This window comes from Ovis canadensis, chromosome 3 (assembly GCF_042477335.2).
Source record: "Ovis canadensis isolate MfBH-ARS-UI-01 breed Bighorn chromosome 3, ARS-UI_OviCan_v2, whole genome shotgun sequence".
In the NCBI taxonomy this organism is placed as follows: domain Eukaryota; kingdom Metazoa; phylum Chordata; class Mammalia; order Artiodactyla; family Bovidae; genus Ovis; species Ovis canadensis.
The window spans coordinates 78,626,236-78,646,304 of record NC_091247.1 but is presented as its reverse complement, the minus strand read 5'-3'; the positions used below and the strand labels follow the sequence as shown (position 1 = coordinate 78,646,304).

The following is a 20,069-nucleotide window of genomic DNA, read 5'->3' as shown; positions in this document are numbered from 1 at the left end:
CTGCTCATCCCTGACTCTGAGCTCATCCCTAGGTCCGGGGGACTGGTCCCCATAGACGACCAAGTGAACGCTGCCCCTGCAGTTGTGTGTGCTCTCACTAGCCTGTTTACCTTCCTTAACTTCAGTTTTCTCATCCTTAATGTTGCTAATAATACTTCTTACCTTACAGGTTAATTGTGAGGAATCAATGAATAATGCTTGTGAAGGACTTTGTGAAGGGTCAGGCAACATCCAAAAAAGTGCCTGTAGGTCTTTTTGCTTTTCAGAGGTGGCTTTTTGCTGGTTTCATGGTTTGAGCTCTTTCCCTGTTGCTTTGTACTGAATTTGCAGGAATGGAGATCTTGTTGATGCCCAGACCTTCCCCAAGTGGGGGAAGGGGAGGATAGGTGAGGTATTCAGGGCGTTGCTCTGCCTTAAACTGACCTGGCTAGGGAGCCGGTCAGTTGCACCTGAGAAGGACAGTGAACCCACAGAGGACACAGCCAGGGGCTGCCCATTCTGGGCTGGATGGTGCTTGAGATGGGAACCCTGTCAAAGAAAGTCATCTCTCCTGTGTGCTCGAGGCAGCAGCACTGTGTGGGAATCCCACTGAAAGTTTTCTGAACCCAAGCTTTTCAATCTGAAAAGTGGGGAATATGTATGGGAGATTGTTGTTGTTGTTTAGTTGCTCAACTATGTCTGACTCTTTGCAACCCCATGGACTGTAAGCCTGCCAGGCTCCTCTATCTATGGGATTATTCAGGCAAGAATACTGGAGTGGGTTGTCCTTCCCTCCTCCAGGGGATCTTCCTGACCCAGGGCTCAAGCGTGGGCCTCCTGCACTGCAGGCAGATTCTTTACCATCTGAGCCACTAGGGAAGCCCTCAGAAGAGATTGGGTGAACTAATTCAGGTAAAAAAACTCAATACAGTGTCCCAGGCCTAGTAGAGACAGCACATGGTCATCTTCTGCTTCTTGTCTCATAATCACTTCATGACCCTCTGATGAACAGGGGCTATAGCCATTTTTTGCCCCTGGGTTTCCTGCCAGGGGAGGGTGCAACATTCTCACCTTGGTTCTACATCTGATACTCAAAGCAGTGTAAAATCATCAGATGTACTGGAATATATAAAATAACATCAACTTTGGGCAAGAAAATGCTTTGTGGCGGGCAGGGTTGGGGGAGAGTTTGATACAGTGGAAAGAACATCACATCGGATTAAGTAGCAAATTTAAATGCTTGACTTTTGAATAACAACTGTCACTGGGCTCAGTCACTAAGCTGTGTCTGACTGTTTTGTGACCCCATGGACTCTAGTCCACCAGGTTCCTCTGTCCATGGAATTTCCAAGGCAAGAATAGTGGAGTGGGTTGCCATTTCCTCCTCCAGGGGATCTTCCTGACCCAGGGATGAAACCCGCGTCTCCTGCATCTCTTGCATTGGTAGCTAGATTCTTTACCACTGAGCCACCTGGGAAGCCTTTAATAACAATAGCAGCAACAATTACTGAGTGTTCTGTGCCAGGCACCATGCTATGCACTGTACATAGATTTTGCATTTTACATCAGGACAGCCCCAGTGTCACAGGACCTGTTATTGGTTCCATTTCACTGAGGAGCATTCTGAAGCTTAGAGGAGATAGTTTCTTGCTTCAGGCTGGAGAGCCAGCAAATTCACTCTTAACCATTATATACTGAGTAGCTCCCAAGTGCCAAGTGCTTTGTATGTGTGTCTTGTGGAATTTTCGCAGCAACCTGTTTCACAGATGAAGAGATAGAGGTTGAGGTTCAAAGAGAATACATAATTGACTGACCTGTAAGTGGCAAAACTGGGATTCAGTCCTGATCTGACTCTAAAGGTTGTGTTTATCTCCCCCACGGTTCTACTGCTTTGCTTCTGGCCTCAGCTGAAGGTTGAAAGAGAGTCATAGTCAGAAACGGAGATAGTATCAGGGAAAGTGTATCAAATAAGGGCATGAGATTCAAGGCGATTTGACAAATGGGGTTGCCTCTGGGAGAATTGGGAGCAACCTGAAGCCTGGGAGAAGGAACTGAGAAGAAACTCTGGGAATGGTTGGGAGGAGGGAAAAGGCCTGCTTTTATGTGGTGCCAGTTGCCTGGTGGTGATGCTGGCTTTCAGGTTGCAGGGGTTTTGCAGGGCTGGGCACCTACATTGCTTCATTATCCATACCACGTAATTGTGAGCAGAATTTGTGATTAAGCTAATTTGGCCATGAAGTTGCAACGCATTCCACCCCTTTTTGTACCAGATAACCCTTCCAGTCATCCACGTCGAAGTCACACCAGTCTGGATGGATTCTCAGAGCCTCCTCACTCAGCTTGCTTGGGGCTCAGCCAGCACTCCGTGGCCATCTGCCCAGGCTACAAAGTTCTTTGTTGCTCTTGGCATGTTTAATAGCTTAATTTCTATTTTTCTGTTTGGAAATGCAGTTCATCGGCATTGAAGCAGCAGTGGGTGCTAAAATGGTTTCTGATTGCTATCTTGAATGTTAATATCCTAATACATTTTATCATCAATGACCTGTTCCCCCTTGACACAAGCTCTCACTCCCTTTTTGCAAAGATAGGCATGCAGCCTGCCTTCCGATAGGCCACGCGGCCCATCTCATTCCTTTGCTGTCTCCCTCCCTGCTTTTCTCAGATACCATTGTACTTTGCCAATGAAGTCCACAGTCGTGGGAAATCTTTGACTTGGAGGATATGAGAAAGTGTTTCATTTTGCCGGCAGGGTTTAATAGGAATGATCTAATCTCTAAGAGGCATACATTATTTAAATTCCATGCTTTTGGACAAGGGGGCCCCTGAGACTTTTGAACTGTAGCAGGGACAGGATTTTGGTTGGATTCTGTTCAGTAGAGTCGACGGATGGTTTTCCTGTTTGTAATTCGGTGCAGGGGCCAGGTTATGCTTGTGGCAGGGGACAGTACTAGTGGTAAGAATGCTGGAGAACATTTTCTTTATCCAAAAACCTAAAATCATGGGCTTTTGGGGCAGAAGGGGTGCAGAGAGTCATCTCCTGGCATCATCAGTGTGTTATTTGGCTCCCATTTGGACCCCAAACTCAAAATCTCAAGCTCAGTTGAGTGGCCCCTGTGGAGCTACCTGAGAGCTTTCTGCCCTCCCTCCCTGCCTGCCGCCCTCCCTGCCTCCCTCCCTCCCGCCCTCCCTGCCCTCCCTCCCTCCCGCCCTCCCTGCCCTCCCGCCCTCCCTGCCCTCCCTCCCTGCCGCCCTCCCTGCCGCCCTCCCTGCCGCCCTCCCTCCCTGCCGCCCTCCCTCCCTGCCTCCCTGCCTGCCTGCCTCCCTGCCTCCCTCCCTCCCTGCCGCCCTCCCTCCCTGCCGCCCTCCCTCCCTGCCTGCCTCCCTCCCTGCCTGCCTCCCTCCCTGCCTGCCTCCCTCCCTGCCTCCCTCCCTGCCTCCCTCCCTGCCGCCCTCCCTGCCGCCCTCCCTCCCTGCCTGCCTCCCTCCCTGCCTCCCTCCCTGCCGCCCTCCCTCCCTGCCTCCCTCCCTGCCTCCCTCCCTGCCTCCCTCCCTGCCTCCCTCCCTGCTGCCCTCCCTCCCTGCCGCCCTCCCTCCCTGCCGCCCTCCCTCCCTGCCGCCCTCCCTGCCTCCCTCCCTGCCGCCCTCCCTCCCTGCCTGCCGCCCTCCCTGCCTGCCGCCCTCCCTGCCTGCCGCCCTCCCTGCCTGCCGCCCTCCCTCCCTGCCGGCCTCCCTCCCTGCCGGCCTCCCTCCCTGCCGGCCTCCCTCCCTGCCGGCCTCCCTCCCTGCCTCCCTCCCTGCCTGCCTCCCTCCCTGCCTGCCTCCCTCCCTGCCTGCCTCCCTCCCTGCCTGCCTCCCTCCCTGCCTGCCTCCCTGCCTGCCTGCCTGCCGCCCTCCCTGCCGCCCTCCCTGCCGCCCTCCCTCCCTGCCGCCCTCCCTGCCCCCCCTGCCTCCCTCCCTCCCTGCCTCCCTCCCTGCCGCCCTCCCTACCCTCCCTCCCTCCCTCCCTCCCTGCCTCCCTCCCTGCCTCCCTCCCTCCCGGCCCTCAGAGTGTGCCTAAAAGATCACAGGGGCCTCATCTGGGGCGGGGAGGGGCATTAAAGACACCTGTGGGTGGAACTGAAATTCTGAGGGAAACTGTCAGCCCTCTCATCCACTGAAAGGCGGAGTCAGGAAAGAAAGTGGGGCTCACACGTGGCTCAGGGAGTGTGGATCAGGAGTGGAGCGAGATATTGGGGGCAGGGACCCAAACAGCATTAGTTCACCGTGAGTTTTTACCTCATAGAGAGTCTCCGGTGCTCCAGGTATAGCTACCTCTTCTTCCCCTCGTGCCTCTTTGGAATATCATTTTAGTACAAATTACCTACCTTCCTTCCTGCCTAGGGAAGGGGCTTGAAGGAGTGAATAATTCCAGAATAGGCTCTGGGACACCTCCAGAAGTGGAGACTTTCCCCACTTCTGCATAGGTTTATTGGCTGTGTCTCCTGACCAGCAGACAGTAAGCTAAACACTGGGGGTGCAAATAGGATTGTCAGAGTCTCTGCCAGGCTGACAATAGAGACATACTGACAATGTATTATAGCTTGATAGGAGCCGTGATTGAGATATGTGTGTCTACTATGAGAACACAAGTGAAGAGTAATTCATTCTGACTTGGGAATATCTGGAAAAGCTTCAGAAAGGAGGCAATAACTGATCTTGACCTTGGAGGAGGAGGAGGTGTTCACCAGGCTGACCCTTCCTAAGTAGTACTTGCTAAATATGCGCCTGCTCTTTGCTGGACCATGGACAAAAAAGGGAGTTCCTTCCCTCAAGAGACTCACAGCTTGTTGAGGAGTCCAGCCTGGCACGACTGAGCCAACTGAAACTCTGCACAGGCAGATGGAAGGCGGGGGTGGGTACCAGGGTTACTTGGTGATCCAGGGTTTCCGGAGTCACTACTCATGGAGAACACACTCTGTAAGGACAGCTCAGACCTCAGAAGGATATTGACTACAAGAGGCCCAGCTCCTCTGACCTTGCTCATCAGCCTGCTTCTGTATAGAAGTAGCTTGCTGGATTGGGAGGTGGGGAGGGAGGGTATGAGGGTGGGTGGACAAGGTTGGTGGTGAGAATTTAGTAGGATTGGGTTTGTCAAACACAGGTGCCAGCACACCCTTGAGCATGGGGTCCTTCAGTCCTGCACGAGCACCACTCACATGCCCAGCCTTTGCCTATGATGTTGCTTTCATCTGGAATGCCTTCCCTTTCTTGCCCAGGCTGCTCTTTTATACTGATTTCAGGTTCACCAGAATATTTTATATCAGTTAATTTCTGTTCCTCATCATTAAGCTGGGTTTGGCATTGTTCTCTGTTGTTGTTGTTTTTAACTCCCCAGTAAGATTATAAGCACCTTGAGAGTGGGAATAGTGTCTTTTTCTTTTTTTCTTTTTTTTAATCTCCCATGAGCAATTTGTGTCATATAAAGGATAGGGGTTTCTGGAGACAGTCTTGGCATTGAATCTCAGCATTGCCATTTACCCTGGAATGGTGAGGTCAGTTTCCTTACCTGTGAAACGAGATAACACAGTTTGTTAACCTTGACTTTGTCAGCAAAGGGCTGGATAATCCTTTGTCGTGGGGGCTGTCCTGTCTGCTGCAGGAGGTTTAGTAAGTAGCCTCCCTGGCCTCCACCTACTAGATGCCAATAGCACCACTCCCTCTTCAGTCATGACAATCAAAAATGTCTCCAGATATTTCTGTGTCCCCCCCATAAGTGTTCCTTGTGCCAAGTGTCCCGGTGCAGTTGCTTGTGTTGTCACATTTTGCTTGTGCAGCAAAAATGCTTCCAGTTGGGAACCCATGGGATGGCACTGCCTGTTGGGGATGTATCAAACCTCATCGTTAGTGCATCTGGAACATAGTAGACATTCCATAAATGCTGATTCTCCCTCATCCCTAATTCACCCAGCACTCTCCATGTTGCAGGTTGATGGATTGAATGGAGCTGTGACTCTAGGTTTTAGCAGTTTGGGTTGGAAATGTCATGAACTCTCAGATTTCCCCCACGATGCACTAACAGAGTTACTATCATTTTCTTAATTGCAGATTGATCTGGAGCCAGAAGGAAGAGTGTATGTGATCATTGATCTCTCGGGGTCGTCGGGTGAAGGTAGGAGAGTGTGACCTCTCGTCCTTGTTCTCGTCCATTGACCCTTTTGTCTTTTAGTCTCTCCCTTCCATCTTTGGCTGGGACATATTACAGTGACATGTAATTAATTGGCACGGTATAAAGGAAAAGATTATTTTGAAGATGTTTACGCCTATGTACCAAAAGAGACCAGCCATGCCATCTGTTAGCTCTGGTGGAGCAGAGGGAAGATTTTCATCTTACAGAGTCAGACCAGTAAAGCAGGCATTCCCGGGCACAGATGCCCAGGCAGGCTTTGGAGGGGTGACTGCCTCTCCTGGGAAGGTCGCATGGGGTTTGTGTGTGTGCAGTGGGACGGAAGTAAAACCAGTTGGTGTAAGGGTAGTCAGAAATGAAATAAATGAGGTGTCAAATTTCAGAGTCCTATTTCTTTAGAGCTTTAATAGAAATGTTACTTCTTATAAAGAGGGATAAATTAGGAGTTTGGGATAAACATATGCACTTGAGAACAGGGAGGTGGTGGCAGACTTGGGCTCTAAGGAGGTTGGGAATTAGGACTGAAACTTAGTTATAGGGACCATCTTTCCTCTCCTCTTCTCTATGAGGGCAGGGGACAGAACGGTTGGCTTGAATGTCACTGCAGAAAGATGGGATGAGCAAGGCAGGTTCCTCTTGGCAATGAGAAATGATGGGGATTAGAGGTTGTGGTTCAAAGGGAAAGGCACAGCTCCTGGCTGGAAGACTTGGGCCTTTTACAGCATCTCCCTGGAATACTGGGGATTATAAGCCAAAGCCACAACCCCAAAATTTTAGGGATAAAGCTCTAGTTTAAGGTTCTGTAATGGAGGGGGGATTATGCAAGAAAATTCAAAGGAGCTGGTCAAAAGATGCACTTGACAGGTGTGCCTGGTGATTTTTATTTGACTGTTAACACCTGATTTTAACAGGTGTTCAGAATAATTCAGTAATTGTGTGTATATGGAGCTCATAATAGAAGTCAGTCCTCTTATAATAGATCTCAATTATTTGGCATAGGTTTAAAACTTTAAACATTCTTCCAAAACTGGTCTCTTACATTTTCTGCTCTTTATTGCAATTACATTTTGGCATTTCCAACTTTCCTTCTCTACTCTCAGCTCTGAACAGCCCAGAATAGAAAACTATTGTAGAAGATTTGAAGATTTAACAATATTTAGTATGAAATATTTAAGATGTGCAAAAAAATAATAAAATGGGATTAAGAAATAAAGCACTCAGTAAGGTAAAGCCTTTGTTACTTTTAACATAATGACTGATCCCAAATTTACCATGCTTCACAGTATTACAGTGGTCTCCTGGTTGGAAATATGGGTGAAACATTTGATGGGAAAAATCAATCCCCCTTTTCCCTTACATAATTCTGCATGCAACAGGATAATTAATTAAATATGTACTTCCTGTGCCAATATGCTGGACAATCATTGGGAGGCTTGGTTATTTTTTCCTTTGAAAAAAATAATGACTTGCAAATTATAGAAGATGTCCTTTTTTTACATTAGCGGGAAAGGATATGGACAAATGAATAAATAAATAAATCAGAGGCAATTGGTTTTTTCCTTCTTGCTTCTACAGCTTCTTGCATGTGAATGACCAAAGCAGTTTTCATTGGACTGAATTCTTAGTCTATTTTTTTTTAATCTCTTTCATCTAAAGAAAACAGGGTTTACTTTGGAAATGCTGACACATGCCAGACTCAGTAAAGTGCTAGCATGTGTTGCTCTGAAGAAAAGGAGAAGTTTTCTCCTCTTTTTTCTTGCTGTTCCTGGATTTGGAATTATTTCTCTGGATAGTGGGAGAGACTTCCAGCAATCTCTTCCTAGAAGCTGATCTTGGTGCATTCTGTTTGTGTTCTACGCTTCTGTTCTCCCAGTCCTGCTCTGGGATGTTGAGGACTCATGGTCCAAAGGTGGTTTTGTTTTTGGAAAGGTTGGGAGGGTGAAAAGAGGAATGGAGAATAAGCAGCCAAAACGTTTGCTACCTTGATTGCATGGTAAGGGTCCAGGGAAGAACAGGTTAGTCACACCCAGACTGTGGACATTCATTGATTCTTATTTAAGTCCTTCTCTTTAGTGAAAATTCCTGACTCTGTATTCTGAGAAAAGGTGAAAAAGAGAGCTGCAATGAGGCACAGCTGACATTTTCACTGCTCTATTATTCTGCCATCAAGCATCCCTTCAGCTTGCCTATTTCAAGTGCTCCAGTCAGTCCCATCAATGGAAAAAAAAGATATTCATAGCAATTGCACAAACTTTACACCACATGCAAATAGCAAAGAGCTCAGGGAAAGATGTGGGGGTGAGGCTGTGTGAATACACCCCCTTCTTCTGGGATGTGCCAAAGGATTCTTTTTTCTTGCTAACACACTGTGGAAAGCCTGGACATTTACGTCTGCTAGAGCTGGAGTTAATGTGATTTCTAACTGTCTAATAAAATTCCATTGCTTGCATGTCCTGTGTAGTTCATCATAATGGGATTTGACTGATATGAGCTTTAGCTAAACCAGGCGACCTAACCTCAGACGCATGGGGTCAGGCTGGATAACAGTTAAGGTCATTTCTGGTCATGCAGTTTTGATCGTTGGTATAATTTGAATAGACATCTGTCAAAGCTCAAGCTGAAAACTGGCTAATATCTGTAACCAGTAGAAGGGGTTGACAGGTACTGTGCCAAGGACATTACCTACATTATCCCATGCAGTAAACCTTCTCAGAATGTTTTATGTGTCGCTCTAGACTTGGGTGCCTCTTGTGCATTAGTTGCTCAGTCGTGTCCAATTCTTTGCAACCTCATGGACCGTAGCCCATCAGGCTCCTCTGTCCATGGGATTCTCCAGGCGGGAATACTGGAGTGGATTGCCATTACTTCCTCTAGGAGATCTTCCCAACCCAGGGATCCAACCCACGTCTTCTGCGTCTCCTGTATTGCAGGCAGATTCTTTACCCACTGGATCATTGGAGAAGCACCAGGTGCCTCTTAGTGTTTGAAGGCAATGGCACCCCACTCCAGTCCTCTTGCCTGGAGAATCCCATGGATGGAGGAGCCTGGTAGGCTGCAGTCCATGGGGTCGCTAAGAGTCAGACATGACGGAGAGACTTCACTTTCACTTTTCACTTTCATGCATTGGAGAAGGAAATGGCAACCCATTCCAGTCTTCTTGCCTGGAGAATCCCAGGGATGGGGGAGCCTGGTGGGCTGCCGTCTCTGGGGTCACACAGAGTCGGACACGACTGAAGCGGCTTAGCAGCAGCAGCAGCAGCAATGACCATGGGGCTTCCTGGTAAGCACAGCACTACAGACTCATCAGATACTTAAATCAGAGCATAATTAGCCTAGGCAACAGAAGCATAAAAAACAATGTATGTAATTCTCAGTTGTGCAAATAATTATTTCCTGTTGTGGACATTTGTTAATATTTTTCCCTTTGTTGTGATGTGATTTGTATATTATTTCTATTCTTTATAGTAATATGATAATGAGCCATCATTTGCAGACTCCCAGAGGAGGGGCAATCAGGGTCTGACCTAGAGATTTTTAGGCTCTTCTTCTCCCATCTTCCATCCAGGTGTCATGTTCACCCAGGAGAGTTTTTCAGAGTTTAGACAATAATATAAAGGACAGGAAGTGGATCTCAGTGGTATGTTTGGGTCCCCAAACTGTTTCTCCAATAAAATGCTGAAGATAAAAGCAATTGGAAAGATTTTTGCAGCACATCCGTCATAAATACTGCAGGTAGATCAGGTTGGGAAATTAATACATATTGTGGAAGTAGAAGATGAAGAGGTGGGTGAAAAAGCAAGCCCTGTCTTCTTTTTTCTGTTACCACAGGCTTCAGAAAGCATTCAGTCTCCTCTCTGGGAAAGGAGAGGAGAGAGTAAACAGAGCCTTAGAAATACATCAGTCAGTGGACCGGTGGACTGCACTGACTGATGGACTCCTAAATCCTAGCTCCAGTGTTTACTAGCTTAGAGCTTCAGATTTCTCAGCCATCAATGGGGCTAATAGGATGTATAGTAGGTTTTGATACTGTGATAGAACTGCTTTGAGGACAGAGTACTCACATGAAGGGGCTGCTCGATAATATCTTCAGGGCCCTGGAGACCTGAAGGCAGAGAGGTGAGCAACACTCTAGTCCAGTGTTCAGGAAGGAGCAGCAGGCTGGATATCTAGGGAAACAGTTTGAGGGCAAGTTTCTGACTTTGGGGCATGGCAAAAGGTCCAAGAATAGAGCAAGGTGCCAAAGAGGAAATTCATAGAATAATATCTGTATCTTTCAGGGGCTATGAGATTGCTTTTTGCAGAGTTTGGACTTTCCCATAGTTTTGTCCCATTTTCTTTCTCTTTCGTCAGCACCCTTTTCCCACTGAAGTATTCCCCAGAAGGACATTCATTAGCTTGTCTGTGTCTTGTTTCCCTTAATGCTACGAATGTCTGTTTTCCTAAGCCTGGGCTTGTACCTTCTCTGCTCAGTGCAGACAGAACATGTGGTCCCCACACTCTCATCAGCCCTGGGTAAAAAGCCCTGCATATATTCAAAGATGGTTATTAAATCTCTCTTCTTCAGGTTGAATCAATCAAATTCCTCAACCTTTCTGAAGAGAGAGTTTAGAAATCTTATCTCATCTTTGCAGCTCTCTTCTAGATTTTTTTTCAAGTTGCACAGACTGGTGGACATGATCAAACATGCTTCGCTTCTTTATAAGATGATAATGTGTGTAGAGCAAGTACAGACATCTTCTGGCGGGAGATGGTGACATTGAGAGGTCAAGTGATGTGCTTTAGGCCAAACAGTTGATCACCAGGCCCTGTTGGTTCCTATTCCCGGCTATGATTCAGGGCCCTGCCTGGATTAGGGCCCCAGTAATGAGTCCCCCCATGCCTCTGTGGCAGACACCTCCTCACTGCTTTTAACAGTTTAGTTCTTTTCTTCAGGAAGCTTTTTATAGAAATAGGAAGGTAAAGTTTTTAGTTTTGAATCCAAAGATGACCCAAAGAATCCATTTTATTAATAAGCAGATCTTTGCCCCACTGAAATGAAATGAAAACTTACATGGTCCCAGTTTAGAAATGGTCAGCTCCTTTTCAGGCTGTCTGTAAGGTGCATCCATAACTAAGTCTTGGCTGGACTCAAATCCCAGCAGATTAATAATCTTTCTTACCTTGTGTCCATGGCAGGCATTAGAACACTGCCTTCAGAGTTGAAATAGAGAGGCAGGCTTTCCTCTTGACACTCTGCCACTGGTGGTTTTTATCTAGATAACATCTTTCTGATTCCAGAGTCCCACTGAATCTTTCGCTTATAAGAATTCTACTGTTTCTCTTAAAATTTCTTTATTTTTTAATCCATTGCCTTCTGAGGATCAGATCATTAAGCAGAACCATTCATTCAGATGTAGAGTATTCACTAATGCATCTTAGTAAATATGCCAAGTTTGGTGTCCATGCTGAATTTGGGGACTGGGAAGTGGAAAATGAGACACGGCGTTTGTAAGAGCGCATGCCCTTGCCGTCAAGGGGCTTGCAATTCCATCAGGAATCCGAGACACCTGCAGGACAAAAGCATTAGAGAACAAGTGCAAGACAATATCACACTGAGTGCTTAACTGGTGTTACCAGGAGTTCTCCAGACGGGAATAATTTGCAGCAGTCGTGTCCGACTCTTTGCGACCCCATGGACTGTAGCCTACCAGGCTCCTCTGTCCATGGGATTTTCCAGGCAATAGTACTGGAGTGGGTTGTCATTGCCTTCTCCACAGAGAAACTCAAGAAAGAAGCAAAGCTTGAAGGCTGAAAAGGAAAAGTTAGGTATACCAGATTGACAAGGAAGAAGTGGGAAGGCCATTCTGTGTAGAGAGCATCATATCATCATTATCAAAGACAGCTTTGAAGCTCTTTTTTTTTTTTTTTTTTTTTTTTGGTAAGGCAGGACAGACACTATAAATTAAATAGATGCCATTTGTATTCTCAAGGAGCTTCCAAACAAAGATAGTCATCAATGTGGCAGACAGAAATTTTCAAACAAGGAAATGAAATAAATGATTAAGCTGTGTTTGAAGATTGAGGGCAGTTCTTTCTGGATGTGTCTTCATCGTCAAGGCCTATCACTCACCTTGGCCACTAAGGAGGAGGGATGTTCTAGGCCAAGTATGGTCAAGTCTGGGTTATGGCAGAGAGCACATTTTTAAGCCCGGGACTTAGGTGATTTGAAGGACAAGACCGGTACAGGCATCTCTTTGTGGCCTGCTGTGGTCTTTTCAGCAATCTCATGGAGTCCCACGGAAAGCCTGCTATCACCCTAAAACTTCTCCTTCTCTCCAGCCTGTCTAGCGGGTGTCCCTGCATCAAGCCTGACACTCTCACCCTTTTCAAGTTCTGTTCAGTCTCTAATGAGAAACATTACTTTGTATGTTAAAGGGACCTACCCACCCAAAAAAGGGACTTCAAAGTCAGGCACTGCTCCAAGGAGCTGATGGGTCTCCCTCCTGTGAGGTGTCTCTGGCAATAAGGTTGTGATCCTGCTCACCCCCACAGGGTCCCCAGACATTCGTGGACAAGCTGGATTCTCCAGTAGCGTATGGAGAACAGAAAGCAGCCTCAGTATCTGATAAGAGTGAATATTAACCAAAGCCAGATGTTCAAAACCATCATTCTTGCAATGTGCACCCCACCCCACCCCCACTCCCACATATTCACTTGCTATTGCAACTCAAGACTCAGGGAATGGGCCTATTAATTTCCAGATTTTTGGCTCCCTCCTTTGTCCTGATGGAATAAATGCTTGTTCCTGGCAGTGGCCATATGCACCAGATGAGACAGGGAGAGTCAGCTTGAAAGCAGTGAGGACCAAACTCCCATTAAGGGGTTTATAATGTCACAAAGAGAGACAATGCTAAAATGCTTGATGAGAAATAAGCCAAGAAACCCTCATTTCCTTCCAAATAGGCTCGAGATGCGCAGCAGTTCCTCTGAAATGAATCATCCATCCACAGTTAACAACACCAAATGCCAGCCATTAGCAGATGAAAAACAGAATTGAATCCTGAGTATGTGGAGAGCAGAGCTCTTTAGGATCACTACCAAAGCCTCCTTCCTCTCGGCCTTTATGGGAGCGTAGATGTGCATTTTCTACTGACTTGTGTGCCTGTTTCACTAATGAAGTAATTGAAGGAGGAATAGTCATGTTGAATAAATAAGTTTAATAGAAAGAATCGGTTTATAATAGATCCTTAGTCAAGAAGCAAGCGCCGGGTATCATGGTGTGGCCTCCTATTCTGTCTTTGTTGTCTTGCTAGACATCAGTTCTGTGTCTTACAAAGAAGATCGTTTCGGGAAATTCATGTTTGCAGCTCAGATCATACTGGGTCAAAGTGGCTTATAATTTAATCATTTACTGCTGTTGATGTCCTTGTGATTTGGCTTAAAACAAAAGGGTATTTCCATTCATCTAACTTAATTTAGAGAGTTGTCTTTCAAGACCAATTACTTTATTCTTTTATCCAGTTGAAATTGGCCAGTGCTGACAGTTTTATTGATTTTTCTTATTACCTAGCTTCATTGAAACATTCACATTCTCACAATCAAATGCATTTACCATCTTATTCAAGCTGCTCACACTGGGCCTTTTATCTTCCTCCTGTATTATAAACCTTTGGTGTGAGCTTTTGGGGGCCTGGGAAGATGTGTTTTTTTGTGCACATGCATATAGCTAAGAACGAATGTTTGTGAATCTCCTCTCTCTCCTTCTTCCTCAGTGGCCCTCATTTGAAGCGTCTCTTATTTACTTATCTGAGAAGTGCTAGGCCCTAGGAGGATAGAGTTAACGAAGATGGTCCCTGCTCTAGGGCATCTGTGCTCTTAAGCAATAAGGCAAACACTACACCAGTAAGCACCGTGATGTGTTTGATCATTTGGGTAGCTACTGGGAGAACAGAGTATAGTGGGACTGCCCTTTCTGGAGTATGCAGTCAATAAATTATAACCTCCAGTACTTCCACATGCTCTCGTCCGCTCCATGGCAACCCTAAAAGGCAGGTAATAACAGTTATCCTCTTTTCTTGGTTGAGGAGACAGAGCCACTGTCCACTGAAGGCACATCCAATCAGAAGATATAACAAGTGCAGAGTAGTACTCTTGCCTGGAAAATCCCACGGATGGAGGAGCCTGGTAGGCTGCAGTCCATGGGGTCGCTAGGAGTCGGACACGACTGAGCGACTTAGCAGCAGCAGTACTTGATTTAGGGCTTCCCAGGTGGCGCTAGTGGTAAAGAACCTGCCTGCCAGTGCAGGAGACATAAGAGATGCGGGTTCAGTCCCTGGGTTGGCAAGATCCCCTGGAGGAGGGCATGGCAACCCACTCCAGTGTTCTTGCCTGGAGAATCCCATGGACAGAGGAGCCTGGTGGGCTACCATCCATAGGGTTGCAAAGAGTCAGACACGACTGAAGCAACTTAGCACACATGCATGCATGAATTGCTTTACCAAAATGTGGAGCTTTCGGGCATACCTATGACCTACACATTAATTCATTCAACACAGAACTATTTGGGCACCTTTGCTGCTGCTGCTGCTAAGTCGCTTCAGTCGTGTCCGACTCTGTGCGACCCCATAGACGGCAGCCCACCAGGCTCCGCCGTCAATGGGACTCTCCAGGCAAGAACGCTGGAGTGGGTTGCCATTTCCTTCTCCAATGCATGAAAGTGAAAAGTAAAAGTGAAGTCGCTCAGTCGTGTCCAACTCTTCACGACCTCATGGGCTGCAGCCTGCCAGGCTCCTCCGCCCATGGGATTTTCCAGGCAAGAGTACTGGAGTGGGGTGCCATCGCCTTCTCCGTGGGCACCTTTAGCAGTTACTCTTCTCAGTACCAAGGGCTTCCCTCGTGGCTCAGAGGTTAAAGCGGCTGCCTCCAATGTGGGAGACCCGGGTTCGATCCCTGGGTCGGGAATATCCCCTGGAGAAGGAAATGGCAACCCACTCCAGTATTCTTGCCTGGAGAGTCCCATGGACAGAGGAGCCTGGTAGGCTACAGTCCATGGGGTCGCAAAGAGTCGGACACGACTGAGCGACTTCACCTTCCTTCACCTTCTCAGTACCAGGGACACACAAAGTGTGTTAGTCGCTCAGTTGTGTCTAGCTCTTTCTGACCCCATGGACTTGGCTCTTCAGGCTCCTCTGTCCATGGAATTCTCCAGGCCAGAATATGAGAGTGGGTTGCTATTCCCTTCTCCAGGGGATCTTACTGATTCAGGGATCGAGCCCTGGTCTCCCACAGTTCAGGCCGATTTTTTACCCTCTGAGCCACCAGGGAAGCCCTACACCAGGGACCGAGAAGTGAACAGTGAAAACAGAAATCCTTGCCCCCAGGCCCCTTCTCATAGACATGCTTGGGGGTGTGTGGGCTGTCTCTGCATGATATATCACATACTGGGAACCAGAGTTGTCTCTGGGGAAGGGAAAGGGTGAATTTAGAAAAGGGGGAACCATTTTTGTCAATGTCTGGAATCTTGGTTTTCTTTCCCATGTGATGTACATGAGCTGTTAAAGCAATTAGAAAATTTGAAAAAAAAAAAAAAGAATTAGGCAGAAATGTTACCATTCCCATATACACAGAGACTGTGGCTTGCCCATGAACACAGGCTGCAGCAGGTTTCAGAAGACCTAGGTAGAGAGGAATGACCTGCTTAATCCACAGCGTGAATGTCTAAGGGCAGGGAGCTCAGAAATAACGCATGACACCCACTTCATGTCACTCAAGACATCTCTGATCTGAAGTGGGATGTGCTGAAATTGAGGATGCTGTCAGCGTGTGCCTGTCTCCAAGGACCATGTGCTTCTGACACGTAGAGGCTGGTGGGCCAGGTAGCCAGACTCCGTGGAACAAGTGATGGATGAATGATGCTCACAGAGCGTTCATTGCAGGAAGCTGCTGGCCTCTGCATGCCCACTCCTGCTGCTGAGAGGCTGCACACCTCTGAATGGACAGTCCCATGCAGGTATTTTTCATTAGCACTAGGCAGCGCTCTCCAGAGTTCAGGGCCAGCTGCTTCTTGTTCCAAGTTTAGTCATCTCCACGGACTGAGAGACTTCACTAGCTGAGGTCCCTTCTGCCTAGCTAAGTAGAGCACACTGGCTGCCAGGGGGTTATTCATACTCTATAGACACTCAAGTTTGCCTGTTTCCTGAAAATTAATAGTGATGTTTAGTTCAGAGAACTGTTTTCTGCAGCAGGAACTCATGGCTTCGACGAATAGCCAGGTGTAAGTTCTTTGGCAACTGTCAGAAAGAATGCAGTTAGGGGAAGTTAAGTCCACTTTCAGGTGTATCTGTGTGTTACTGGGACTAGGATTTCATAGACACCTGCACTTTAGCTTTTGTTCCACAATTGGTTAATTACTGGATATACTGCTGATTCAACAGATGTACATGCAGAGTCTGTTGCCTGCCTGGCACCTTGCCAAGAGCTGGAGAGAACAAGATGTAAAAGACATAGGCCTTGCCCTCGAGGAGCTCCCAAGCTAGGGTGTGTCTGGCAACAAGGCAGCTGCTTCACTTGGGCCTCCGTGGCCTCCTTGGTATACGAAGAAAGAGAGAAATGGGACTATTGACCCTATGGCCCTCTGCAGGGCTGAATTAAAACCAAGATAAGTTTGCTCAGAGCTGGGCACCTAGAAGGAGGAAGGGAGAGAGGACAAAAATTTTTAAGCCAAATCTCTGTACAGAGATTATTTTAAAGCCTAAATGGATCTGCCATTTCATTATCCCTATTTTACAGATGGAAAAATTGAGGCTTAAGGAGTTTTAATACTGTGAATCCCTTGGATCCTGTGAAGATGCAGATTTGATTCAGTGGGCCTGGGGTGGGGCCTGAGTTGCTGCATTTCTCATTAGGTCCTAGGAGATGCCCTTGCCACGCGTCCTTGGACAACACTTTGCGTAGTGAGAGACTCTTAAGACCTGTGATTTCCTCTCTGAACCAGTTTCTACAGGATTGAAAATTAAGAGAGAAATCTGCTTTTTTCTTCCCCAACTTCCAATCATTTTGTCTTCAAAATCAAGAACTTTTAATCCTTTTTTGTTTAGTATCTTTTCCCCCACCTTGTCCTTTCTTCTGGAAAAGGGCTGGAAGGGCACTTGGCATATTCTTAGGGAGGTAGGCAATTCCCTGGGCCCTGGTATTCAAGTCCCAGCTTTAATAACCTGCAGAAGGTCAAAATGGATAGCATCGGTGTTCTTTAGGTAGGAGAACAGGCACCAATTTATACCCCGAAAACAAAAAGCAACCAGTCAGGATATTGGATTTTTTGTTTTTGTGTTTGCTTGTCTATAAATACCCTCAAGTATTGAGTGGTGCTTGAATTTGACCCCACTGTGCTAATTTTCTCCCAGTTCCTGAGGCTTTAATTAAAGTAACTCACCCAGGGACCTTGCTAGAACTTACCTCTCCGTGATCCTCCTCTGAGGCAGGCAAGTTGCACCTGCCTTTAATGGAGGTGGAAATGCAGGGGGAGTTCTGTTAGGTGCTGGGTACACAGTAGGGGCATAATTTTTAACGTCACACAAATGAATGTGTGCCTAAATGAAATAACAGGAGAAAGTGTCACTTTAAAAGGAAACTATGGAGATAAACAAGGTGTTTGGTCTGACCTTGCTTTGGATAATCGGCTGTTTTGTATTCCAGTATACAATCAGTTTCACGGGTGGGAGTGAACCTGCGTGGTTAAACTATGCCTGGTACTTATTAGGGGTGCTCTGAGGCCACCTCAGGGCCTCCACGCACAACAAGTCCCCAATTATAATATCCTGTCCCCTCCCTTTTAATTCAACTACTTCTCTGTTCTTTCAAAATTTGATTTCAAGTTTGCCTCCTCCTGGGGACCTTCCCACACCAGCTGGCCCACTTCAACCTACCGGTTCACACAGTTTTTGCTCCCACACTCTTCTGTGTCTTTCCATACAAGCATGTACTCAGATATTTATATTGTATCTATAACTAGAGTCCTGGTTGTACCCTGCCTACCCCAGTGAGCCACAAATTATCCAAGGGCAGAGACTTCTGGAACACGGGCTTTGAGCTGAGAGCTGGCCCAGAGCACATGAGGCTCCTGGCTGGCCCTGTGATACAGCAGTGCTGAGCCCAGGGCGCTGTCCTGCCATCTGGACTACACAAAGCCAGACTGGGAACAAGGGCTATCTCTGTAGTTGGACCTTTTTGTCTGCTGGGGACTCAGATCACCCAAAGCCGTTGTGAGACTAGCTATCGTGGCGGCTCCAAGCAAGTCCGCAGGAGTCTTCATCATCACAAGGCCTCTTCATGCTGGGCACATGGCCCGTGGTTAGTTATACTGCATTCAGCATAAACAGCTTTATGATGAAGTGTAGTGTGAGCAACCCCTTTACTGAAATCAGAAGCTTGGATTCTGTTCCTGGCCCTGCTTCTAACCAGTCAGTTGAAGGTGAACAAATTATTACATGTTTCTGGCCCTCAACTGGATTGCGTAAGAGGCGTTAAGATGCTGTGATTCAGTGAATGCTTGGGATTTTGGATTCCCAGATTGAAGACTTTCTGAATCCAGGTGTGAGTCATTGACAGTGTTTCCTCATCTCTCTCTATACTTGACACCAAGGAGCAAGACTCAATCATTCCTCAGTGAAGCATGGGATCCTGAGTAGTCAGTGAGACATGATTGGGTTTCTTAAGAAGTTACAGTGTAGCAAAGAGGAATAGGGGAAAGACTTATCCTGTGGCTCTTGGGCAGCCCAGGGACCAGAGGGATAGCAGTTACAGGGAGGAACTTTAAGCTTAGTTTAGTAACTACTCATTAGCAGTTAAGTGCATTTCAGCAGTAAAGAGGGAGCTCTCCATCTCTGTAGGTATTCAAATAGAAACTGAGTGAGCATTTTTAAAAAAATTGTAGAAAAGTGTTCTCTCTTTTAAAAAATATCGATTTAGTTTTAATTGCTTGATGATTGGCTTACTGTCTTGGTTTGATTTCTGTCCTACATCAATATGAATTAACCATAGGTGTACTTATGTCCCCTCCCTCTTGAACCTCTCTCCTACCTCCTGCCCATTCCCACCCCTCTAGGTTATTACAGAGCCCCAGTTTGAAGATCAGACTATCTGTAACATAACTTCCATTAAATATCTACAAATGAAGGATAATAAAACAACTGTTTATTTTATTTGAAAAAAAATCCAAGGTCTACATGGAAAAAGAGGTAGAGAATAAAAGTGAAATACTGGGAAAAGAGAATAAGCTGGACCTCAACATAGATATACAGAATAGTTCTATTTCTGGAAAGTTTAGTCAAAAATGGAAATGTTGAGATTTGAGTCTTATTTCCAAACATCTAAGGAAGGATTCTATTTGATTGGACCCCAAATTGTGTGAACCTGTCCTGGAAGCCTTGCTTTTAAGAGGAATAACCTCTTGTAACACCTATTTTGCTCGTTAATTCTCTCTTATATGGAGATGAACATGGAGTTCACTTAAAAAGTGGTCCACTGGTGTGTGTGTGTCTGTGAGCAGCCCCATCTGGGAGAAGGAAAAAGAGCAACAGAGATCCCTGACTCAAAGGAAAACATCATTTCATCATGCTTGTCATGTCTGCTGAGAAGTAATGGTTTACTCCTCAGACTTATGAAGGTATTACATGCAAGCTACAGAAGTGGAAAGAAATGGAGGTTTCTTTGCCTCTTAGCCTCTTGCCCCAAGAAAGGGTTTGATTTTGGGTAGATAGCTTCTCCCTATGGTGGTTGATGATTGCCGTGAACAGGTTGAACCATTTACTGCCTATGTGAGGTGAGGGCACTAGGAAGGTGGTTGACTGCCTTCCCCCACCATTGACCTACGTTTTGTCTAATGCTTGAAATTACCTTCAGAGCTTTCACACGGGTGGTGGTTTTGATGCCATCCCATAGCTAGTTCGTT

The 20,069-nt window shown here is 46.6% G+C and overlaps 1 protein-coding gene across 2 annotated transcripts in view; it reads left to right on the top strand.

Annotated features, from left to right (window-relative positions):
• The window catches only part of PRKCE (protein kinase C epsilon), a 546,536-nt gene that overhangs the window by 207,043 nt on the left and 319,424 nt on the right, over positions 1-20,069 (top strand). For both annotated transcript variants that reach the window (XM_069583410.1, XM_069583409.1), the window contains exon 3: positions 6,064-6,127. In XM_069583410.1, coding sequence (XP_069439511.1) covers positions 6,064-6,127 — 64 coding nt within the window. The remainder of the gene's footprint in view (positions 1-6,063; positions 6,128-20,069) is intronic.